General features: G+C 41.0%; 1 protein-coding gene across 1 annotated transcript in view; it reads right to left on the bottom strand.

Moving 5' to 3' along the window:
- Nucleotides 1-27,200, bottom strand: part of LOC126159020 (uncharacterized) — a 514,849-nt gene that overhangs the window by 120,338 nt on the left and 367,311 nt on the right. The window contains exons 25-26 of the mRNA XM_049916483.1: nucleotides 8,011-8,116; nucleotides 909-1,067 (exon numbers count right to left, since the gene is read on the bottom strand). Coding sequence (XP_049772440.1) covers nucleotides 909-1,067; nucleotides 8,011-8,116 — 265 coding nt within the window. The remainder of the gene's footprint in view (nucleotides 1-908; nucleotides 1,068-8,010; nucleotides 8,117-27,200) is intronic.

Raw genomic sequence — 27,200 nt, 5'->3', positions numbered from 1 at the left:
GTCAGGTGTGATTACTATAATTGTATCATCAGCAAAGAGAACTAACTTTGCCTCTTCATGAATATACAATGACAAGTCATTAATATATATTAAGAACAACAAAGGACCCAAGACCGACCCTTGTGGAACCCCATTCTTGATCGTTCCCCAGTTTGAGGAATCTGCTGATCTTTGCATATTATGAGAACTGCTTATTTCAACTTTCTGCTCTCTTCCAGTTAGGTACGAATTAAACCATTTGTGCACTGTCCCACTCATGCCACAATACTTGAGCTTGTCTAGCAGAATTTCATGATTTACACAATCAAAAGCCTTTGAGAGATCACAAAAAATCCCAATGGGTTCAAAAATGGCTCTGAGCACTATGGGACTTAACAGCTATGGTCATCAGTCCCCTAGAACTTAGAACTACTTAAACCTAACTAACCTAAGGACAGCACACAACACCCAGCCATCACGAGGCAGAGGAAATCCCTGACCCCGCCGGGAATCGAACCCGGGAACTCGGGCGTGGGAAGCGAGAACGCTACCGCACGACCACGAGATGCGGGCCCCAATGGGTTAATGATCCTTCCGCAGGACTGAGTCTACATCACAGGAACCAGCCAGCATTTGTCTTAAGCGATTGGGAGAAACCACGAAAAGCATAATTTGGGTGTCTGGGAGGTTAGTTGAAACCCACTATTGCTGAGCATGCCTACTAGTTCGATCAAAGTATGTGAAAAGACCTTATGCTACCAATGAAAGTGGAGATGTAGGGTTAGTTCCAGGATCAGCCATACAACTTTAATATTAGCTAAGCCCTTCGAATGACGAGTAAATGATTTAATTCCAATTTTCAACCATCCACTGGAGTTCCCCAGGGAAAGTGGCGTCCCATTGGCGTGGTCATGGGACAGAGTACTCACCGAAGGAGTCGTTGGCGAGGCGTCGGTACATCTCGACGGTGGCCTTCCTGTGCACCATACGGTGGGTGATGGCCTGATACTTGCGACGGAAGTCCCGCTCAGAGATGGTCGACTCGAGCGAGTCCCGGCGTTCGCTCGTCCCGTCGCTGGCCTTGTCGTCTGTGAAAAGAAACGTGACAGTGTTGGACACCTGTGACGTACGCCACACTGCATGAAGTAAAAACTAGAAATTGTTTCACCAAACTAAAAGTAAGGTATCAGAGCCCAAGCCGGGTGAGCGCGTCACAAGGTCGTAAAGTTTGAATGTCACTTCCATCATCTTTTGGAGCAGTCAAAAACTCACCCGGTTGGAAGGCCGAACACTTTATGTCAGAGTCATTTCAGACGTTTTTAATCCAAATAATGATAGAAAACTTCAACATATTTTGATATCTTACAAGGAGATAGCGGGTTTCTGTAATTTTTTATACATGTTCAGGACTCAAACATCAATCCCAAAAGCACTTCGACGCAACTTTCAAAACTTCTCGAGAAAGTCGACTTTGTAGCTTTCCGAACGTGTTTAATACCCTAGAGTAAGTTGTAATTTGATGGTACATGTGGCTTTGTGGTAGAATGATTGCCTACGCCTACCTCATGGGTAGTCCAGCTACGATTCACAGTTGTGGTAAATTTTTAAACAAAGGTGCATGTTCCATGAGCATTACCGTGAAGCGAAAAACATACAGGGTGGTCCATTGATCGTGACCGGGCCAAATATCTCACGAAATAAGTGTGAAACGAAAACAAACTACAAAGAACGAAACTTGTCTAGCTTGAAGGGGGAAACCAGATGGCACTATGGTTGGCCCCCTAGATGGCGTTGCCATAGGTCAAACGGATATCAACTGCGTTTTTTTAAATAGGAACCCCCATTTTTTATTACATATTCGTGTAGTACGTAAAAAAATATGAATGTTTTACTTGGACCACTTTTTTATCATTGTGATAGATGGCGCTGTAATAGTCACAAACATATGGCTCACAATTTTACACGAACAGTTGGTAACATGTAGGTTTTTTAAATTAAAATACAGAACGAAGGTACGTTTGAACATTTTATTTCGGTTGTTCCAATGCGATACCTGTATCTCTGTGAACTTATCATTTCTGAGAACGCATGATGCTACAGCGTGTTTACCTCTAAATACCACATTACTGCAATAAATGCTCACAATGATATCCGTCAACCTCAATGCATTTGGCAATACATGTAACGACATTCCTCTCAACAGCGAGTAGTTCGCCTTCCGTTATGTTCGCACATGCATTGACAATGCGCTGACGCATGTTGTCAGGCGTTGTCGGTGGATCACGATAGCAAATATCCTTCAACTTTCCCCACAGAAGGAAATCCGAGGACGTCAGATCCGGTGAACGTGCGGGCCATGGTATGGTGCTTCGACGACCAATCTACCTTTCATGAAATGTGCTATTCAATACCGCTTCAACCGCACGCGAGCTATGTGCCGGACACCCATCATGTTGGAAGTACATCGCCATTCTGTCATGCAGTGAAACATCTAGTAGTAACATCAGTAGAACATTACGTAGGAAATCAGCATACATCGCACCATTTAGATTGCCATCGATAAAATGGGGGCCAATTATCCTTCTTCCCATAATGCCACACCATACATTAACCCGCTAGGGTCGCTGATGTTCCACTTGTCGTAGCCATCGTGGATTTTTCGTTGCCCAATAGTGCATATTATGCCGGTTTACGTTACCGCTGTTGGTGAATGACGCTTCGTCGCTAAACAGAACGCGTGCAAAAAATCTGTCAGCGTCCCGTAATTTCTCTTGTGCCCAGTGGCAGAACTGTACACGACGTTCAAAGTCGTCGCCAAGCAATTCCTGGTGCATAGAAATATGGTACCGGTGCAATCGATGTTGATGTAGCAGTCTCAACACCGACGTTTGTGAGATTCCCGATTCTCGTGCAATTTGTCTGCTACTGATGTGCGGATTAGCCGCGACAGCAGCTAAAAACCTATTTGGGAATCATCATTTGTTGCAGGTCGTGGTTGACGTTTCACATGTGGCTGAAATAACCCCAAATAACATAACCATCCGGCGAACGGTCCGGACACTTGGACGATGTTGTCCAGGATACCGAGCAGCATACATAGCACACATCCGTTGGGCCTTTTGATCACAATAGTCATAAATCAACACGATATAGACCTTTTCCGCAATTGGTAAACGGTCCATTTTAACTCGGGTAATATATAACGAAGCAAATACCGTCCGCACTGGCGGAATGTTACGTGATATCACGTACTTATACGTTTGTGACTATTACAGCGCAATTTATCACAAAGCGAAAAAAGTGGTCCAACTAAAACATTCATATTTCTTTACGTACTACACGAATATGTAATAAAAAATGGGGGTTCCCATTTAAAAAACGCAGTTGATATCCGTTTGACCTATGGCAGCGCCATATAGCGGGCCGACCATAGCGCCATCTGGATTCCTCCTTCAAGCTAGACAAGTTTCGTTCTTTGTAGTTTTTTCGTTTGATGCTTCTTTTGTGAGATATTTGGCCGGGTCACTATCAATGGACCACCCTGTATAATGAGTAAAAAAATAAATTTGTAAATTTTTTAACGTTAAACCATTTTTACGACCAATCTTTTGCAAAAGCTCGGTAATTAAGGTTTTATGTTTGCAATGAAAACTACACAAACGAGTCACATTAATGTGAACACGTGTCAGAAGCCTGAATAAGCAACTTTTACAGTGCGGACAACTGTGTGACATAGAGGAGGAGTGTTAATGGGGTTCTGGAAGGTACCGACAGGGTCGTGGAGCCATGCCGATTCCAATGCCGTGGCCAGCTGCCGTAGGTTTCTCGGATGACGTTACATGGCACGTGCAGCTCGACCGAGGTGGTCCCTCAGATCCGCGGTTGGGTTTAAATCCGAGGACTTTGGTGGTCATCCCTGTGTTTATCGAACCACGCACGTACACTGCGATCTGTACCACACGATGCACTGTCCTGAGGGCAGATATTATGCGGAACAAAAACAAAGGGGTAGGGGTGGGCATGGTACCAAAGGCTAGAAGCATTCTTGTGTTGATCCACTGTTCCTTCCAGAATTACGAAATCACTCAGGGAAAATTACAAAAATATTCCTCAGTCAGTAACACTTCCTCCTTCGTCCTATACCCTTACAGAGTGTCTGTCATCTGTCCGATGGAGCATAAAACGTGATTCATCTGAAAAGACCACCATTCGCCATTCAGTGGACATTCAGTTGCGGTACTGGCGTGCAAATTCCAGCCTTCGTCGCCGTTGAACAGCAGTCAACATGCTTGCATTGTTCACGCTCCTGATGCAGAGGCCAATACGCAGCAATGTTCGTGAATGGTCCTTGAGGAGACAGTGTTGGTAACGCCTTGGTTCTCTGGGCGGATAGTTGCTCAGTAGTTGCACGTCTATTCGCCCATGCACGCCTCCGCAGTCATCATTCACCCCTGTCATCTATGATTCGTGGTACACCGCAACTGTTTCAGTGTCATTTTGAATAGTGCCATTTTGCCATGCACGGTGTACTTTAACAACACCGACACGCAAGCGGAGTACAAACGTAGCCATTTCGGAAATGCTTCCACCTTTGGCCCAAAAGCCAATACTCGTGTTGTTTTGACGTCATGTAATTTTCTCTGTTCGTACATTACAACAACGACTGCACTGTTTTCCGAGTCCTCCGGACACGATTTATTTACCCTGCACTTCAAGTACTGCCACTTGCTACCTGTGAGTGGTAATTGCACGCTGACTTCGAACAAAGGTGGTAGTCACATCAATGTGACTCGACAGTACAGATTTTTGTGTGGGATGTAATTAGAAATAAAAAGACATGAATTTTTCGTGTAAATGACTGTTAGACACGTGTTAATTACGATGTGCTTGGTGAATTTTATATTTAGAGATAATCAAATTAAACGCGCATTAAACCCATGGGTGAAAGAAGTGCACTGGAATCTATAAAAATGCGGGATCACGGCAGAAGAAATTGTGAACAGACAGATCTTTAGGAAAAAGGTTGCGGAAGTGAAGGATTTCTTCGAGGAGAAAACGGGGAAGAACAGAGTATTCTCAGCAGAAGAACGTGCACGAGTGAGCCAACGGATGAAGGAGTACTCGCGAAAGAGGAAGGAAGAGAACTTTAGAAAGTGAAGGAAGTTGTGTAAACGTAGCCCGTAGATGGCTGTAACGAAAATAAATAAATAATGACGGGAACGAGATTCTAATAAGCAATTACTAGCATTGAGTGCTATTGATATTTTCCACCTTTATGTCTTCACGAAATGCTTGTAGATGCTTGTAGAACAAGCAGATACCTTCAAAAATCAGCATCAGCCAAGAATCGAACCCAGGACCCCAACGGGGCAGGCGAGCATTCTACCACAGTGCCACACTACCCGTAGAAAATAAGCGATATTTTTTTAAGACATTAAAAATATTCGGAAAACTTCAAAGTCGATTTCCTCGAGAATTTGAGAGTTTCAAAAAATGGCTCTGAGTAATATGGGACTTAACTTCTAAGGTCATCAGTCCCCTAGAACTTAGAACTACTTAAACCGAACTAACCTAAGGACATCACACACATCCATGCCCGAGGCAGGATTCGAACCTACGACCGTAGCGGTCGCACGGTTCCAGACTGTAGCGCCTAGAACCGCTCGGCCACCCAGGCCGGCTTGAGAGTTTCATTTAACTTCTTCGACTGATATTTAAGTTCTGAGTATGACGTACCATAAACGTTAAAAATTACAAAAATCCGATTGCCGTGCGGCATCTTTGTCAGCTATTTTTCTGCGTCGCCGCCGTTCAGAATTGAAACAGCTGTCCTAGTGTTCTACGGCCTTCTGCATACTCAGTTGCCGCCAAATTGTTGAAACAAGCGTCCTGTTTCAGTTTCTCATTATCTCCACATTGCTTTCCTCATGTAAAACCACTCAGCTTGCGAAAAATGTGTTAATCACTCGTGGAGAAGTCCCGTCTATAACGCGGATGTAGAAAAGATTCACACTTAAAATGCAGAATGAAATCCTTTGTCAGCGAAGCAGAAAGCGGTCGAGCGTTATCGTGAAGAAGTACAGTGCTTCTGCACAACAATCCACGCAGTTCGTTTACGGTCTTCCCTCTAGGCAAAACACTGAGGTCATAAACTTTTCGGTGCTTGGAATTTGTTTGATTTTTTTGTTTTGTTTTACTGGGGATTGTGGGTAATGCCATTCCACAGCCTAATGCTTTGTTTCTGGACTTTTCTGCAAATCCAGATGTCGTCACTATAAAGATTTGGTTCAAAAACTCTTCACCATCCTTGCCGTGCCAGGTGAAAAAATTCATTGCAGCTACCATTCACTGTTTTTTTTTTTTTTGTTTATGTATCAAAAATTGAGGTACCCATCTGGCATACACTTTTCCATAGCCCTAATCACCACTAGCAATTTGATAATGATGTGATCTTGAAATTTAAAAAAATCGCAGGCTCAGTTCATCTATAGTGAAATGACTACTGTAACTGTCCGACTACAGACAAAATTATGGAAACACACACGAAATGCTTGTGTATCGTGTATTGAAATGGGGACATAGAAACGACAGGTGGCTTCGCCCCGCCACAGCCCTCAGTGGTTCACAACCCCACAACAGGCCACAGCAGTCCACCCGCCGCTCCACACCGAACCCAGGGTTATCGTGTGGTCCCCCCCCCCTCCCCCACCATGGCTGTGTCACTGGATGAAATTCATATTAATTGCATCATATGAAAAATAACTTGGGATGGGATTACAAGCCACAAGGAATGTAAAAATAGTTTTCAGAATACATGCCACAAGTTTAGTTTTATGATAGGACTTTTATTTTTATGTGTATGACTGTGAGATGAAGTTATTTTGAATTTATTACGTTTTCATTTAAAGTGAGGGTTCTGTTATAGGGAGTGATAATTATTCTGAGACTGAGTTCTTTACCCTCTGAATTCATTATGTGGGAATTACGCGTGTGTAAGATGTAAAATGCACATTTAGGGCTCCAAGAAATATTTAAATAATGATCCTTTGCGCTTTCGTGTTAGGCCCCTCTTGGTGGACAGTTGACGCGAGCCAGAACAGTAAGAACAATATTATATGTGATCTTTAGCGCTCGGGAAAGGGAGATCTATTAGTTAAACAAAATCAATAAAGCCCATTAAATAAGAGAATTTCCACACTATTCTCTTGCATTTATTCCTCAATCCTTGATTTGCGTTCGTCACTCACAACAGAAAGTTGGGCTGATCGTTCATAATTCATTTGTGTGCCATTGAAATTCATGCAACATTCAACATGTTTCCATTAACTTCGGTTATCTGTATGTAAATTTCGATAAGGCGGACATTCTACGCATTCAGGAACTGTATTACAATACGAACTTGACACTTGGCAGGACTGTTAATTTTGTCGCACATTGTAAAATCGCACAGTAAACGACCGTTCCTTTCAGTATTAGCTTTGTCTGGCACAAGCGGTTAGGTCTGTGACGCAACGGCGTGGGTGGGGGGCAGAGCAAAAGTTCATTACATTTAGAACGACCCTGGTATTAATCGAACAGTTCAACGGTGTACACCTGTCCAGTGTGCACAACATTTCAGCGACCAGTCGTATCGACATGCAACACCGAGTGTGTCGTTGGTGTTCTCGGCAGTGATCTTGTATGGTGCGCACAGTTTGTGCAACATATGTCTTCCCACAGTGACACGGACTATGGCACAACCCGGCCATCCGTAAACCCAGATTAGTATGGGTAATAAAAACATTATTTTACAGGAATAATGGTCTGAAATTCTCTTGAAAACCGTAGTTATCCATTTCGAGACCACTGGAAGCTGTTTCGAACACCAACGGGTTTCTTACACCGTATTACGCATTGTAATCTGTTTGGTGTTTCCATACTTTTGTCAGCAACCTTTATTTTCCAACCACTGGCAGGCAATGTGTGTGGATGTACTGTATTTATAAATGATAGGAAGTCCCAACATTAGGTCGGGTAGTTTAAGCCACTTACCTTTGTCCTGCGACCTGGATTCCGGTTTCTGCCACACGTGCACCTCTTCAGTTTCGCCAATGTAGATCCACGTTGCTTTCTTGTACGTTTCCGCATACACACCTGAACAGATAATCAAAGCAAATATATGCCCTGTCTCTTCCGCTGCCGCAAGAGATACTCTAATACAAGGTTATCGATAAGGACCTCCAGGAATTCAGAAGTATGTGCGAAAACTCTACGACACACAGAAAACATACATCAAGGACAGAGTATATCTCCAGGTTTTTAACTTACATTACAGTTGCTCAATATTGGCGCCATCTGTGACGCAACAAATGTCAAAATTCATTGAAGTCGGTGTCACAAACTGCCCGGGAACGGGCGATGGCGCCCAGCCTTGGAAATCTGTTCATCTGCAGGCGCAAACTAATTTAGTGCGACAATACGTAGTGGATGGTTTGTCTAAATCCTCTTGACATACCTGCCCGCTCGTGGAACTAGGCCACGGCACGTATTACGAACCGAACTTGGAGGGATGCTTTATCCACTAGTACGCTATCTGATTAAAAAGTACCTCGACACTTTTTAGTGGATATTAATACGGCGTATATGCATCCTTCATCTTTATGACGGCTTCAACTCCTTTCATTGTGTGAATGTCTGCGGAGGAATGGCAGCCCGCTTTCCTTTAAGAACTGAAACCAGAATAGATAATGATATTGGAAGCTGGAATCTGAACTGAACAGCCCATTCTTTCTTAAGAACCGAAATCAGAGTAGGTAATGATACTGGAGGCTGGGATCTGGAGCGGAGTTTCTGACTCATTCCACACGGGTCCCATTGGATTCAGATCGTAATTCTGGGCAGGCTAGACCATTTCCGGAATATTATTGTCCACAAACCATTGCTTCACAAATGCTACTTTATGACAAGCCGCATTATCATGCTGATATCGTAATTGTTCCTCTGCTGTACATGGTACACAATGGTGTAAAATGTGATCATGTCATAACATATTTAGCGTTTTCTTAAACGCAGTAAGAGGACCACACACTAACCACGAGAAACACTGCCATACCGTAACACCATCTCCTCCGTACTCCACTGTTGGAACTACGCATGAGGTCAGGCAACGTACTCCAGGAATTCGCCAAACTCATACCTTTGCGTTGGATTGCCATAGGGTATGAAGTGATTCTTCACTCAAAATCACTCGTTTCCTGTCATCCAGCGAACAATGGCGTCGCACTTTACACGATCCCAAGTGACATTTAGCACTGACCACAAAATGTGTGACTTATGAGGAGGTGCTGGACCACTGTCCCCCACTCTTTTGAACTCCCTACGCACAATCACTGTGCTACCTGGACTGCTGGTAGCATTCTGTAGCTCATAAATGATTCTTTCCGCTGGACTCACTCGATTTTTTACAACCACCCTCTGCAGGACTCGACAATCCCGGTCTGTAAGTACGTAAGGTCAGTCTGGTCTTCGTTTAGTTGTGGTTATTCCTTCGTGTTACCACTTCACAACCACATCATCAACAGTCGACTTGTGCAGCTCTAAAATGGTTGAAATGTCCCTGGTATATTTGGTACTTATGTCACATCCAATGACTAGTCCACGTTCGAAGTGACTGAGGTGTCCTGATTGTCTGGTTGGTTTAAAGGCGGGAGAAGGGACCAAACTACGAGGACATTAGTCCGTTGTTCCTAATAAAGCAATACATCAAGTGTGAGAATAAAACAGACGAAACATGTAACACAAAACGGAAGGAAAGGAAAAGCCATAAGAACGAAGGGAAGGCAACGAACACTAAAAGGAACAAAAGAGGATAAGAAAACAACAGAGAGACGCTTGAAACAGAAGGGAGTAAAACATGAAAGCAGATCCCAGTGGCTGGCCAACCACGAGGATAAAAAGGGAAATCCAGCCACTCTGCAGCACATTAAAACCTCCACCCTAAAAGCACTAGGGTGGAGGACACAGAGGCACAAAGGACATGCGGTAAAACCTACATAGAAATATAAAACCCACTCTCACGGATAAAACGTAAAACTAAAGCTGCTGTGGGGGCATTGTCGCCCAACACCGAAGGCAGGGTGCTGGGAAAGTTAAAAGTCTCCCGCAGAGCGGCTAAAAGTGGGCAGTCCGGCAAGAGGTGGGCGACTGTCATTTGGGAGCAACAGCGACACTGAGGCGGGTCCTCGCGGCAGAGTAGGTAACGATGCGTTAGCCATGTATGGCCAATGCGGAGCCGGCAGAGGACAACTGATTCCCTGCGAGAGGCCTGCATGGAAGACTTCCGCACGCAGTTTGTTGTGCGTGCTATTATGCCATTCCGTCTCCCAAAGCCGGAAAACCCTGCGGTGTAAGACAGAACGCAGGTCAGCTTCGGAGATGCCTATCTCCAGAAGCGATTTCCGCTTCTCCTGTTTGGCCATCCTGTCGGCAAGTTCGTTGCCGGGGATTCTGACATGTCCTGGGGCCCACACAAACACCACGGAACGGCGGGACTGTTCCAGGGTATGGATGGACTCCTGAATGGACGCTACCAGACGGTGAGCTTTCCTGATAGACATATTCTGCTGTTACAACGCCTCTACTGGCAACACAATACTCTGTGCCTCGTTTTATACCCGCTGGTCCGTTTATCGTGACATCTAGTGCTCAGTTCCTCATTACATAGGTGTGTCCGGATATTTTTGATCACATAGTATATGTGTGGCTTTTCTGTGTGTCTTGTCGTCTTCTGAAATCCCGGAGGGACTTAAGAATAATTCTGCATAAAGCAGATATTTTGCAGTACTCTTACTGATACAACTTCCAAAAAAAAAGATTCCACTGTTTTCCTAGATGTCGTTAAAAACATAGAAACAGTACTAAGCTGCATAAGAACTTATCATAGTCACCCGCAGATACAGATACGAGCTGTGGACTTATAAGAAAACGGGAGATGGCATGAATGAACTGTTTACACTAGGTTCTTGCTCAGGAACGCAATGTGGAATTCTTGCTTAGTTCCCATTGCTCATTACCTGACTGTCAAGTGTTTGGACTTTGAGGTCGGGATGAAGTGAGACAGAACTGATATATGAACAAGTGAAAGAAAAACAGCCCTCGGTCGCTATTTATAACAAATTAACCTGGTTTCGACACTGCTAGGGGTGTCTTCTTCAGAATATAAAACAAAGAATGGTCTATATTCTATAACATGGTCACAGAATGATGACTAAAAACGTATGATAGGGTATAAGTACGGAATCATTGTAAAAGACTGACAGTACTTATATGTCATTTATAAAATAATAAACATGCCAGAAGGGCATTAGTCACAAAGACATTTAAGATAAAGAAAACTATGATGGCGAGCCACTAAGGACTGGAGTCCGTTTTGCAACCTGCACCACGCAAGTAACGAGCAGCCCTTAGTGGTTCGCCATCATAGTTTTCTTTATCTTAAATATCTTTGTGACTAATGCCCTTTTGGCATATTTATTATTTTGTAAATGACATATAAGTACTGTCAGTCTTTTACGATGATTCCGTACTTATACACTATCATACGTTTTAGTCATTATTCTGTGACCATGTTACAGAATATAGACCATTCTTTGTTTTAAATTCTGAAGAAGACACTCCTAGCAGTGTTGAAACCAGGTTAATTTGTTAAAAATAGTGGCCGAGGGCTGTTTTTCTTTCAATTGTAGCTATTCACGGTCTCTGAACGTGCAGCCATGTACAAAATTTTGTGATATATGAACCTCCGCAACAGTGATATCTCGCCTACCGTTCCTCCTGTAGGACCACCGAAGTAACAGTGAAGATCAGAAAATCTATATGGCTTTTGAAGGATCTTGCTGAACTGGACTAGGATTAATTTAAAAGTATGGAGCGACTGGACGTAGGTCAGTGTCAGAGAGTGTTTACTTTCTATGGCGTTACATGGAAAACAATACCAGTGCAGGCAGGCAGCGATCTCCCCATGACCTGCTAAGGTCCTAAAATTAGTATCCTGAATTAAACACAATAACGCCCAGGTAGTATTAGGAACAGGAAAGTTGGTTTAAACCGCAAGCGAACAGCAAAGAAATTCTAATGAGGAGAACACGGCAAGCGCCATAAAATTGGTTCAAATGGCTCTGTGAAGTATGGGACTTAACTTCTGAGGTCATCAGTCCCCTAGAACTTAGAACTACTTAAACCTAACTAACCTAAGGACATCACACACATCCATGCCCGAGGCAGTATTCGAACCTGCGACCGTAGCGGTCGCGCGGTTCCAGACTGTAGCGTCTAGAACCGCTTGGCCAAACCGGCCGGCGCAAGCGCCATAATCCGTTTTCCCAGGAATTTCGCTCAGTGTGAGAAGAGTCAAAATAGACGCATACGCGTCTCTGCTTATCCGTAGATAGTCGGCTGTTTCTGAGATAACGAAAATGAAATGGTCGCACAGCCGCTAGCGGCGCGGGCTCTCAGGTTTGAACTCCGTGTTCGTAACTCGCTTATTGTTTTTATTTATTTAATTTTTTTAATTTATCTACTCATGTCCGTAGAAGGTTACTACACGAATGTTTATTATCAAGTGATGGGATACAAGTGCGTCATATTAAAGTTAAAGCAATTACAGCTCTCGGTCGCAAAAATTAAGCTTTCTGACCTGGTTTCGACACTTCTATGAGTACCTTCATCAGAAAATTAAACATTCAATTGGCCTGTCTTACTTGAAAAAGGCGTAAAGAACAATGTCATGCCCAACTTGGCAGGCAAAAATGCAATATAAAAGATACCTGTCGACCTAAAAATTGGTCTTGATTATAAAAAAATTGATAATTCATGTCAAACTAGAATTGCTTTTGACGCAGCTAACATTCTCAGTATAAACACAGCCAGTGTTCAAAATATTATGCATAACGATAGGAAGTTGGCTAAATCCATTAATAATAAAAAAGAAGCTGATGCTTTAATAACTAAGTCTCAGAAAGATTGCACTTTAGTTATTGCCTACAATTCTGAATATATTTCTAAAACCTTAGATTTTTTATCGAAAATAATATTTTGGAACTGCATGAGGATCCGACTCCGGAATTACACAAAGAAGTCAGGTCAGCTACCAATTACGCAAAATTTCTAATCCATCCTTTTCAGAAGAAAATGCTTATCAACATGAACCCTCAGCCCCCAAAACGTCGTTCTCAATTCAAAATTCACAAACCTAACCATCCGATACGCCCGATTTCTAATAGTATGAATAGCGCGTACCATGATTTAGCGAAAATTTCTGCATGAATCTCTGAAAAAATCATTCTTTTTCGAGAAAATTATTCCATACCCAACAGTCACGCCTTAGTTCATAAAATAAAAGATTTAGAATGTAATTCAGACACCAAGTTGTTTTCACTAGACATCAAAAATCTTAACACTAACGTTCCCGTACAAGGAACTCTTAGGATCGTAGAAAAAATTTACGTCATTTCAAAAAAGAACTTCCAGACGAATAATTCACTGACTTTATGACTCTAATAACAGTCGTAGTCAAATACAACTATTTTGAATTTCATGAACAATTGTATCACCAATCCGACGGTCTCGCTGTGGGAAATTCGTTAGCTGGTATCCTTGCTGATATTTTCACTAACTTTCCAGAAGAAACGTTTTTCAACTGTTTCTCAGCTACAACACTAGGCATTCTTTCCTATTTCACACTTGCTGATGATATTTTGGTCATCTACAAAGGAGCTACCGATGGCATTGACTGTATTTTCAATTTCTCTAATGAACTTCATGAGAAAATATTCTTCACCAGCGAACTCGAAACCGAGGCCTGTCAGTTAAACTTTCTTGACTTTACGCTTACAGTAGAAGAAAACAAAATCTCATTCAATGGTTTTCGTAAAGAAACATATACTGATCAGATCGTACCTGCGTCTTCCAAGCTCCCACAATCTCATAAAAACGCTTTCTTTCACTGTGCTATTCATAGAGCTACTTCTATGCCCCTCTCTAAAGAAAAATTCAATGACGAAATTAATTTAATCAAAACGTTAGCAGTTTATAATGAATATGAACCTGGCATAGTGGATGACATCCTTAAAAATAAAACTGTTAAAAGAGTTACTACATTCGGCACTTCTATTATTGACTCTAACCCAAAAAGTTTTTTCTATTCCTTTCTGGGGGCCCATCTCCTACCAGATTGAACGCCTTCTTCGTAAAAAAAATGCAACTGTAATGTTGCCTTTTCTACCAATAACAATTTGAAAAAAAAAAACTTAACTCATAATTTAAAATCGACTCGTTCCTCTTTGGAAAACTCTGGCGTCTATAAGATTTTCTGCGACACCTGCTCTTCTTATTACATAGGACAAACAGGACGTGCCCTTACAACCAGATACAAAGAACAACTTTGAAGAAAAAATGGCACTACCACACAAGATTTGCCGACCACCTTTTGATTACAGGGCACGCGCCTAAAGCTGTTCACGATATTAACGTTTTGCACACCGAGAAGAAAGGGCGTAGATTAGATATTATCAAAGAACTAGAAATCTTTAAACATCTTTCTCGAAACGATAGTCTCATTCTTAATGAGCAGCTACAATTACGTAATAAAAACTTCTAAAACGGTATAAAGCTGTTATTTAATATTTGATTTGGGCGTCCCTCGTGCAGTTACCGAAAAGTTTTTTCTATCTAAGTCGACATATAATTTTTCGTTTATTAAATGGTTTATATTGGCTGCATTTCATGTTATATTGTTTTTCTACAGGCTTTGTCATTCAGTCTTCTTTGTAATCTGATAATGACGGATTCATCCTTTAAACTGTACTTCTAAGCTCTTATGTAGACAAAATGTTACCTTGTCTGCTGGTTTTAAACAAAATATTGCCTTTTACTTCATGTACTAAATAATGTTCATCATCATATTTGTCTGTCCTTATCTGAATGTTAAGTAGCCTATTTGTATATGCGGCTACTAGATGGCACTCTTGGTGCAATGTTCTCCTACCCTCAATTGTCAACGCGGGCATCTCAGTCTGATGCTATCTGTAACTCGACATTTGCGAGCATCCCATAGTGGCTTGCATTTTATGCATTCTACTTAAAAATTTTGAGACTAAAGTTTTATCGCCTGATATTTATTTTATACTTGACATCTAAATACTGTTTCTTCTTGTACTTTTAGGTAGTTATCAGTCTTAAAACTGTACTTCTAAGCTTTTACGTAGACAAAAAGTTACTATGTCTGTTGCTGTCAAATAAAACATTGCCTGTTACTTCATATCATAAATAACGCTCATCTTAACATGCGTCTGTCTATTTTTTAAATGTTAAGTAGCCTACTTATATTTGCGGCTACTAGATGACACTCTTGGTGTAATGTTCACCTGCCCGCAGTTGCTAATGCCGGCGCCTCAGTGTGTGGCTACCTGTGGCTTGACACATGTGAGCAGCCAATAGTGGCTTGCCTTCCACAGTTTTTTGTTTTTAATTTTGCGACTAAAGCTTTATCGCTTGATATTTATTTTTATACTTGACATATAAGTACTGTTTCTTTCTTGTACTGTTAGTCAGTACTTACACTTTTATAAAAAAACTTTTCCCGTAATCTTTGTGCTTATGTTATAGGCCGATTTGAATGTTTAATTTTCTAATGAAGGCACTCATAGAAGTGTCGAAACCAGGTCAAAAGACTTTATTTTTGCGACCGAGGGCTGTAATTGCTTTAACTTTAATTTGTAAACGGTCGCTGATCTCGCAGCCATGTTTAAAACTTTAACGCGTTATTATATTAATTATAAAATTACTACTCGGGTTTCACAATAAGTGTTCAAAATGGCTCTGAGCACTATGCGACTTATCTTCTGAGGTTATCAGTCGCCTAGAACTTAGAACTAATTAAACCTAACTAACCTACGGACATCACACACATCCATGCCCGAGGATTCGAACCTGCGTCCGTAGCGGTCGCTCGGCTCCAGACTGTAGCGCCTAGAAACGCACGGCCACTTCGGCCGGCTCACAATTAGTGTCATATTTTTATTATACAATGTAAGTGTGTACGATATTTTCAAATGTTACAATCTTTGTAAATTCTCATATTCTTATATTTCATTCTTATATTAATTCTTATATTTATTGTTCTATTTTATTGTTATGTTTATTCTTGAGGAAGAGTTGGTACATTCTCTTGAATGATATCGATCGTAGAAACATTCGAAATATAGAAATTCTGAACACCATGAGGTTTGCGTGTAGGCAGGTTTGCCACAGTGACATTTCTTCATATGAATCTCACTCTGGAAGAAATCTTGTTGAAGATTTCGACGCGTTGCCAATAAATTCGCAGCAAACCACGCTTAACGGATCATTTTTCCGAAAACTTACGCTTGCAGTTGACTATGAACCAAGGTGCACTGCAAGAATTTTACCGAAAACAATTTCACAGAATTTTTTATTGTTTTTAATTCATTCAACAGACATTCAGTTGTTAGACGAGTAAGGACAATGTTATTTCAGTATACACTGGGAAACAACGGCCAGTAATCTTTTATGGACATGGGTAGGCTAATGAAAACGAACAATAAAAATAATAGTCGGGTTTCGAACACGGAACGGCGAAAGTGACGCTAGCCACTGTGTCACCGCTTCGGTTGAATTGTTTGTTCGGTAAAAGGCATATTAAGTACCTCGAAAACTTTGATAGCCGTTTTCCCAGAAAAGGGCGAATATTTACAAATAAACCAAGAAACGTGATCGCTTATCCTGACACCTCTACCACTGCGCGAACTTCCTGGGAAGTCGAGTTATGGCGTTTGATATTTTCACCTCGTAAGTTCAGACTGGAATATTTACCGTAAAGACAGTTTAGAAGGCAGTAAAGAATTCTATGATATCTAGTATGGTTATCTCAGATTCCGAATGTGAATTAATGTGGCTGAAGTTAAGCATCAAATGTCGGTCCAAAATAGCTAACGAATGGTTTTATAGAGTGCTTTCATCAGGAGCTGTAGTGGTAGAACTGAGAGAACTACAAGAGGTTCACGAGTGAGTTTCGCGATCATGATATTGTAATAGCTGCGAGACTTCATCTTGACAGTACAGAATGAAAGAGTTATGCGATCAGAACTGGTTCCAGAGAAGGGGATTCCCGTTACATTACTCTGAATGTCCTGTCGGAAAATTGCCTCGAGCAGATGGAGAGCCAATTCGTGAAGGTAGCGCCTTAGAACTCCTAGCGACAGAGCCGCACTATTCGAACCAGGCAACGTGTAGCAATGTATCAGCGGTCATAAGGCTGTGGTAGCATCAGTTACTACGGTTGTTAAAAGGACTGTTAAGAAAAGGAGAAGAATATTTTTGTTTAGCAGGAGTGACAGGACACAAATATCTGAACAGTTAACATCAAAAATACAGTGTTGAGGACAAAGATGTGAAGCACCAATGGAAACTCCCATTGCTCCTTAGACAAGTATGTTCCGATCACGGTTTTAAGCGATGAGAAACAAATAGTGCGGTTTAATAGCCGTGTTAGACAGCTACTATGTACAAAAAGAGCTTCATCACAGATGAAGAGAAATTAAAACCTAGCTGACAAACAAAAGCTGAACGAAGCGAAAATGAGCGAAAGGTGAGCAATGAGACAAGCGTTCAATGACTTTGAAAGTAAAATTTTCCCAACCGAACTTACTATAAACTCGAAGAGGTTTTGGTCGTACGTAGGATCAGCAATCGGTTCGAAAGAATCTACTCAGTCAGTCAGTGACCACACTGGTACGAAAGATGAACTGAGAGAAGGGCGAAATATTGAATTGGAATTTCAGAAATTGTTTCATCGCTCTACTTATCACATCCAGTACTGACAGAAATGGGGAATAAGTACATGCCTGCCGAAGGATTTCTTAGGCGCAACTGCCCATACACTCTGGAGGCATGAAGGGCGCTTGAATACCACCTGAAATGTCAGGGAATAAGGAATCCCAATTATGACTCCCACGCCAGGTAGCGCCTCTAGATCGCTGATGTGTAAGTGTACGTTTATGATGAGAATGTGTGATGAACGAGAAGAGCGTCGAACAGAACAACGATTAAAGTGAAGTGTGGTTCTTAGTTGTTATGAGCCGTTCATGATGGAGCTTTTATAAGAGCTTTGAGTGGACTACTGAGCAGTGAAGCCTTTTGAATGGAAGCGAAGGTAGTTCTAAGTTTACCACGTAAACTTTTTCGTTTATTTCGTGCTAATAAATCTAAAGATGCGCGATTAACAAGCGTTACGCCTTTAAATATACCGTGTGACTATAAATAACGAGAAATTGGAAAATAATTGCATGTATTTTACTGAATTCCCATTTTTTACAGGTACTTCGAGCCCGTTTACGAAAATTTTAAGAGATTTAACTATAGTTGAACGGGAAGATTGGAAAACTAACAGAAATGAGAATTTTAAACGTCTATGACTTCAGAAAAATCATGGTTAGGAACAACAACATATATGATTTTCCTTACTGCTTAAGAATGGTAGAGGGCAACGGCCTTGACGCAGTGGATACACCGGTTCCCGTGAGATCACCGAAGTTAAACGCTCTCGGGCGTGGTCGGCACTTGGATGGGTGATCCCACGCCCCTCCTATCCGCATCCTCCCCTGAGGATGACACGGCGGTCGGATGGTCCCGGTTGGCCACTCGTGGCCTGAAGATGGAGTGCCTTTTTTTTTAGGAATGGTAGACGGTAAACGCATTTGCGTTATTTGCCCTGCCCATTCTGGCTCTAGGCCTGCGTTTAAAACCTACGAAGATTATTTATTAGTTAAATCACTCATGTTTCTTTCAGAGTATGCTGATACAGTAGCTTGTAACAACACGAACCTTATCCTACTGTATATGTAATACATTTTTTTCTTCTGAATTTCAATAAATTAGTATAATCGATGTTTAGGTTTCATTTCTTTTTTGTTTCATGCCATTATGTTGAAGAAGCTATAAACAATTTTCGGTGTAAATTTTAATATTTATGTCAAATTTCAAGCAATGTTGTAATCAAAGGGAAGTGGAACTAATGTTGGAAATATTGTAAGATGTGAAAGATGTAATTGTATGCCTGGTCCATACGTAGGTAATGTATTAGAATATGTGGGATGTAAAACCTTTGGTGAATACCCTGTCTGTAGGGGAGCAGGAAAAGGTGGAGGTAGGTGAGCGCGGGAAAATACACACGGGCACGGTACGGCACAACGGGCTCAGCAGTAGTAGTCGGAGTTGGGCATCGATCTGAGAAACACGTGCTAGATCGAGGAGGCTCTCCTGGAAAAAGTGGTTTCATTGAGCCTCGGATGCGCTGTTTCCGACGTCTATACAGCATGACAATATTCCATAGGCACTAAATGGAAAAGCATTGCGACGCCATGAAGAAGTAAAGTGCCGATATTTCATGAGCCATTGCTGTAATTGCACGTGTGCTTTGTGCCACGCCATCTCGCCACCTGCCGACCGCCTCATCGATACGAACAGGTTGAAGCTTTCAGTACTGTATTCGTGTGGACCAGTGTCACTTTTGCTACATACTGTTCAATAATAACTTAAATTTTACCAGAACTGTCCTATCAATTAATTATCCTCACAACTAACCTAGACAGGGTCCTTTCCACATGTTGTGCAATCTGAGTATCCCAAGATGAAGATTTAAAGTTTATGTTAATAATAATTACCTGCAGACCTATCTATGTTAGAATGATGTTTAAAGAACTTTGTTGTTAATGAAATACTGGACGAATAATATAGGTCTGACCAAGTTGTAAGATAATATTGAAATTGGTTTAGTAATGAAGTTTATTTGAATTGAGACCAAAATAACGGTAGTTAAATCAGCAGGAAATAAGACAAAAAGAGTGGTAAATCATATATTGGAAATCTAGAATGCTTAAGGCTCTCAATGATCGAACTTTCACTACAGTGATCATAATAGTTTCAGGGTCCCCCCCTCCCTCTTCTCCTTTCTTTCTTTTCTATTCATTTGAATCCTGAAGTGTGCTGAACTGCTTTGACCAGCAAAGTTAAAGTCAAAATAAAACCTAAATTTATCAGTGTTTTACCCTTCTTAAAATTGACATTGTATGTGTGTTTCAAAAGTGCTGTTTCTAGGGTAACCTATGCCCGATTTCAGTCGGATCAATAGACAAAATGCAGTTTGTAGTAATCATTATAGTGTAATGCTGTGTATTTATAGCTTGTCCAAATTAATACAGAAAGTGAAAATCTTAGTTCAGTAGATTTTTCTGGTTCTAAAATTTACCATATAATGCAGTATTACTACGTGTTGTTATGCTTGTACGTACATCCACTTGTAGAAGGGAAAAACTCACTTAATGCCTAATTAGGCTGGCGACCGTATTATTAACAATTGGTAGCATCTGCTGTGTATGTTTCTTGCCCATCCTAACGTGTAGTTGCACTTTAGACTTGCTTGACGTATCATTGTTGTTACTGAGTGGGTGTAAGTCTGATTTTGCCTCCATTCAGGTACACGCGGTCAACATATTTACTAAAATCCTTTCTTATAAGGTGGAGCCCGTCAACTTACCATAGTACAGGCTTTAAAGAGTTAACGTACACCAGAGCGGAGACGTTACAAGTGGCTTCCCGGTGACAGGACATCCAGTTGTTGTCGGTCACAAATTAATGTGAATACCGAACAGTGGATGTTCAGTGGCACGTATTGCAATAGTATTCAGTAAAATAAATAGCAGTGAACGTCAAGTACGGTAGTGTGGTGTAATTTGCATTCAGTATGGACAGGAAAGTAGACAGGGTAGATGTGCCGAGCGTAATGGAAGAGGCGCATGGCAATAGCAGGAGTTTACGCTGCCAGATAACAGATGGCGTTAGCGAAAGACAGTTGGCGTACATACAATATCACGAACATGTTAATGAACAGATTGAAATGTCGAGATTGCCTCGAACACAGCAAGGGATAAAACAAGAAGTAGGGGATGACTTTGTAGATGATAGTGGGTACGTGAACGAATCCACTGACATGTTTGATTCACCACAGATAAAGAAAGAACCGAAAGAAACTTTTGAAGTAGGATCGGAACACACCGATTCCGTAGAGCAAAACAGTGTGAAAATTTTAAGCATGAACGATTTATTTGAACAATTAACCAAACAAATTGCTGGACAGAATGATCAGCTTAAAACAGACGTTGGCGAGCAGCTCAAAAGACAGAATGATCAGCTTAAAACACACGTTGATGAGCAGCTTAAAACTCAAAGTAATCAGCTCAAAACCCAGAATGATCAGCTTAAAACACACGTTGGTCAGCTTAAAGCACAGGTCGAAGAACAAGGAATTAAAATTAGTAAACAAATAGAACAGGTAGAACAACAAGTGGGTAGTTTAAGTTCTGTAGTAAATACTATGAAATTTGAAATTGACACAATTAACAAAAATATGGATACTATGCAGGGGGAAATTGACAACATTAACAGCAGGTTTGATGTTGAAATTCTCAGCATCCAAGAGAAAGTAGAGCCTCTGGTTGAAACCAAAGTAGACAAAAAGGTTTTCGGTCTTAAAACTGAGATCGTAAACGAATGTCAACACGGAATATCACAATTGAAAAAGGCAGTTTCAAACACTGAAAGAGAATTAGGCGAAAAAGTTACCGGATGTGTACAAAACTGTGAACAAAATACTTCGAAAATTTAACGCAAAATTTTCGATCTTAAGAATAAAATCAAAGATAGGCCTGGTGTCGTCTGTAATGGCACACCACTTAAGAAGCTATTGGAAGGTGAGGAACGCTTCGATCCCGCCAAGAAACATAACGGATGGCATCCGTTAGATTTCATCAAAAATTGCGAGAGAATATTTCCTGAACACTTGTCTGATCAGGAAAAGATAAACGTAGTAATTAGCGCCTTAGCAGGTGACGCTAAGCGCTGGGGAATTAATTTGAATACCGAACGAATGACGTTCGAAGAATTTAAGCAAAAGTTTACGGAAGAATATTGGTCCGAACAAAAACAGGATCACTTGTGGCGCGAGTTTATCATGGCCAAACTTCATGATAACAGGGGCAGGAATTCTTTAAAAGATTTCTGCGAATATTGGTACCGGAAGTTGACGCATTTAAGAGGAAGAAGGTCCGATTCTGAAATAATATGGGAGTTATATAAAAAGCTTCCAGAAGATTCGAAGAGATACGTGGGAAGCAATTATTGTAGCTTCCAAGCATTTCTCAAAAGGGTCGAAGACGAAGACCACTGGCGCGAAAGTCGTGCCAATTATCAAAATTTTGGTAACAGGAATAATCGTAATAATGATGAGAGAAATGACGGCAAAGGGTTTCGTGTCAACATGATACAGAGAGGAAGAGGCAGAGGAAGAGGAAGGGGAAATTATCAAGGTCGCGGTAGAGGGTATACCACGCAAGATAATAATGACGCGGGAAACTGATTTCCGCGAACGTTGCAGGTCAAACGGAAGCGGACAATACATACCGGCCCCGATTTAAGAAAAGTTACCGGAGCGACAGTAAAGTTATGAGACAGGTTAGAGACAGGCGTGGAACGACGCAACGTGTTGTTGCGAAACAAGCGTCAGGTGCGGGCATAAATGAGTCATCGTTGCCGCGCAGAGCGCTACATGTTAACAGGCGAGTGGAGCATCAGAGGGCAACGGCCCAGCCTAGCAGAACAGCTGTTCAGAGAGAAGCCGCTAGCAATGCGGCAGCATTAGATACGAACATTGCCGTAAGAACTGATGAATACATTACGGGTGGTAATTCCGTGGCGAAGGAAATAGTAGATGAAACGGTGGAGACACAGAGAGGCGCGGTTAGCAGTGTTAGCAAAAAAGTAAATGGCGAGAATGATCTAGCAGAAGTAACTGATTGGTGTGTGCAGATCGACGATCTGTACAAGGGCCTAAAGCAATGTGAGTGGGAGGATTTTAAGAAGGAGTATGAGGCAAGGAAGTTGATTAGTGAAAAAGGAGATAATAGGGACGTCGATAAGGTGACATGGCCCAAAGTTGAAGAGGAGAGAGTAAACAGCGCCGCGCTGAGTACACGTGCTGCCGATAGGACGATGATTAAAAGTAGGAAGGAATTGGAGGATGAAATCCTAAGCATTGACGAGGAAGTAACTTCTGTTAACGATCCGCCAACAGTACACGCTGCTACCGAAAGGCACCGTGAGGAAGAGGCTGGTAATTACCTGAAAGTAATTGAAGTCCACGAGGATTACAATAAATATGAAGTAACAGTAGATGTGAGTAAAGCTGATAATGAGGACGTTTTGCCGAAAGAGGATATTGAGTTAAAACCTAAACCTGACGAAAACGTAGAGGAAGAACGTAGTGCCTGTCTCAGAAAAGCTTTTATGTTAGAACCTAAAAGCGATCAAATGGTTCAAATGGTTCTGAGCACTATGGGACTCAACTGCTGTGGTCATAAGTCCCCTAGAACTTAGAACTACTTAAACCTAACTAACCTAAGGACAGCACACAACACCCAGCCATCACGAGGCAGAGAAAATCCCTGACCCCGCCGGGAATCGAACCCGGGAACCCGGGCGTGGGAAGCGAGGACGCTACCGCACGACCACGAGATGCGGGCTAAAAGCGATCCAGAATGGTCGGATTCTGACGATAGTTCAGATGACGAATATTTCGGTACTAGTGAAAATAATGGAAATACAGTTAATTGCGATATTATACCTAATGATGACGAAGTTTTAAAACAAAATCCAGATGTTGAGACTGAACAAAGAAAGAAGGAACCACCTGACGACTCAGTGTTTATTTTGCAAAGAGTTCAAGTAAGCAAAGACTTTGAACTCCTGAAACCTAGAAAGCCACCGGATATAAATGGTTCACAGGTCAGGAACGTATCTTGGGACAATGTCACAGTCGACCAAGGTGCGTTGTGGAAAAAGGAGGAAGGGGCATGATTTAGAGCCTGGGGCAGATTTATATTGGACTTTGAGAACGTCATGAACACCTTACATCATGAAACTACTGGATTCCCACCGGAAGAAATTTTGTTAGGCAGCAGAAGTAAAAGTTTAATTGAGGAAAAACTAGAGTTTCCGCCATGAACAAGTTTGGGGTTGAGTCAAAAGAAAGAATTAGTCAGAAAAAGGGCAAAGCAAAAAGCTGAATCGAGATCTAAAAGACATGATAAAAATCTGAAAGTTTCAAAATTTAAAATTGGGGATTATGTTATTTTAAAAACCCACGAAAAATCTAGTGAACTGAACCATGAAATTTCCAAATTTAAATATATTTATAATGGACCGTATGTAATACAGAACATTCCACACGATAATGCTTACTACCTGATCTACCCAAAATCCAAAAGACCTTTAGGTGTAAGAAATGTTGTGGACCTGAAACTGTATGTTCCTAGAAGTGAGTGAACTAAGTACAATCAGAAAACAATTTACAGTAAATATGCTGTATATTAAGCTGAAGCTAATTTATGCCAAATGTAACAAACCTTTGTAACATAGGTAGACCAATATCAGTGTACTAATGTAATTATGTGAGTTTCAGATTACCAATTGTACTATAAATGTAAAGAGGTATGGAGAAAAAGGGCTGAAAAGAAAGGATAAATGCTGTCAGCCAGATAAAAGATGGGACTGTCAAAAATGAAAAAGGGCAGTGTATGAGCCATAATATAAAGGACTGCCAAACACCAAAGAGGGCAGATAAATAGTCAAAGGAGAATTGTAAGTGTGATACAGGAGATGTGACAATATGATGTGAAAAGGACTGCCCGAATCTGAATAATAGGCAGCGAATATGTGTAGTAATTTTCTAAACATTATTGTGTGTTTATTAGTAAATAAGGAAATGGACTGCCATTCAATACAAGCAGCAACAAATTAGTTTATAGTGTATATAGATATTTGTATTTGCTTTTGTAAATAAGTGTTTGTGTTCCAAATTTGGTTTTTATTTGTCTGAGAAATTGAACAATGATGAGTAATTTGCTACTTAAATAATGTTGTGATTGGAGGTTGGACTGCGCCAAAGGCACTTCAGCAAACGATAGGTAAATGTTCTTGATATATTAAAAAATTATAGACTTATGTAAAGTGAGTGAAAGGAAGTTTGTGGTACAAATTTTTTTTGATGGGACAATCACACAAAGATTCAGAACCACTGTATAAATATAAAGTTCAGTGTTCCCATCAAATTTGCACTTAGTGAAATTTAATGGAAACAGGGGCATGTGTAACAACACGAACGTTATCCTACTGTATATGTAATAAATTTTTTTCTTCTGAATTTCAATAAATTAGTATAATCGATGTTTAGGTTTCATTTCTTTTTTGTTTCATGCCATTATGTTGAAGAAGCTATAAACAATTTTCGGTGTAAATTTTAATATTTATGTCAAATTTCAAGCAATGTTGTAATCAAAGGGAAGTGGAACTAATGTTGGAAATATTGTAAGATGTGAAAGATGTAATTGTATGCCTGGTCCATACGTAGGTAATGTATTAGAATATGTGGGATGTAAAACCTTTGGTGAATACCCTGTCTGTAGGGGAGCAGGAAAAGGTGGAGGTAGGCGAGCGCGGGAAAATACACACGGGCACGGTACGGTACAACGGGCTCAGCAGTAGTAGTCGGAGTTGGGCATCGATCTGAGAAACATGTGCTAGATCGAGGAGGCTCTCCTGGAAAAAGTGGTTTCGTTGAGCCTCGGATGCGCTGTTTCCGACGTCTATACAGCATGACAATATTCCATAGGCACTAAATGGAAAAGCATTGCGACGCCATGAAGAAGTAAAGTGCCGATATTTCATGAGCCATTGCTGTAATTGCACGTGTGCTTTGTGCCACGCCATCTCGCCGCCTGCCGACCGCCTCATCGATACGAACAGGTTGAAGCTTTCAGTACTGTATTCGTGTGGACCAGTGTCACTTTTGCTACATGCTGTTCAATAATAACTTAAATTTTACCAGAACTGTCCTATCAATTAATTATCCTCACAACTAACCTAGACAGGGTCCTTTCCACATGTTGTGCAATCCGAGTATCCCAAGATGAAGATTTAAAGTTTATGTTAATAATAATTACCTGCAGACCTATCTATGTTAGAATGATGTTTAAAGAACTTTGTTGTTAATGAAATACTGGACGAATAATATAGGTCTGACCAAGTTGTAAGATAATATTGAAATTGGTTTAGTAATGAAGTTTATTTGAATTGAGACCAAAATAACGGTAGTAAAATCAGCAGGAAATAAGACAAAAAGAGTGGTGAATCATATATTGGAAATCTAGAATGCTTAAGGCTCTCAATGATCAAACTTTCACTACAGTGATCATAATAGTTTCAGGGTCCCTCCCCCCTTCTCCTTTCTTTCTTTTCTATTCATTTGAATCCTGAAGTGTGCTGAACTGCTTTGACCAGCAAAGTTAAAGTCAAAATAAAACCTAAATTTATCAGTGTTTTACCCTTCTTAAAATTGACATTGTATGTGTGTTTCAAAAGTGCTGTTTCTAGGGTAACCTATGCCCGATTTCAGTCGGATCAATAGACAAAATGCAGTTTGTAGTAATCATTATAGTGTAATGCTGCGTATTTATAGCTTGTCCGAATTAATACAGAAAGTGAAAATCTTAGTTCAGTAGATTTTTCTGGTTCTAAAATTTACCATATAATGCAGTATTACTACGTGTTGTTATGCTTGTACGTACATCCACTTGTAGAAGGAAAAAACTCACTTAATGCCTAATTAGGCTGGCGACCGTATTATTAACAATTGGTAGCATCTGCTGTGTATGTTTCTTGCCCATCCTAACGTGTAGTTGCACTTTAGACTTGCTTGACGTATCATTGTTGTTACTGAGTGGGTGTAAGTCTGATTTTGCCTCCATTCAGGTACACGCGGTCAACATATTTACTAAAATCCTTTCTTATAAGGTGGAGCCCGTCAACTTACCATAGTACAGGCTTTAAAGAGTTAACGTACACCAGAGCGGAGACGATACAAGCTCCATTCTTAGCAATCACATACAACCTCTCACTCTTCGGAAGATCCCTACATAATGACTGGAAAGTTGCGCAAGTCACGCCCAGGACAGGAAGTAGACATAATCTGCTGATTACAGACCCATATCACTAGAGTCGATTTGCAGTAGGATTTTTGAACATATACTGTGTTTGAACATTATAAATTACCTCGA

Source organism: Schistocerca cancellata, chromosome 2, assembly GCF_023864275.1.
Source record: "Schistocerca cancellata isolate TAMUIC-IGC-003103 chromosome 2, iqSchCanc2.1, whole genome shotgun sequence".
In the NCBI taxonomy this organism is placed as follows: domain Eukaryota; kingdom Metazoa; phylum Arthropoda; class Insecta; order Orthoptera; family Acrididae; genus Schistocerca; species Schistocerca cancellata.
Note: the sequence above shows the minus strand (reverse complement) of the source record. Positions and strands in the feature narration are given on the sequence as shown.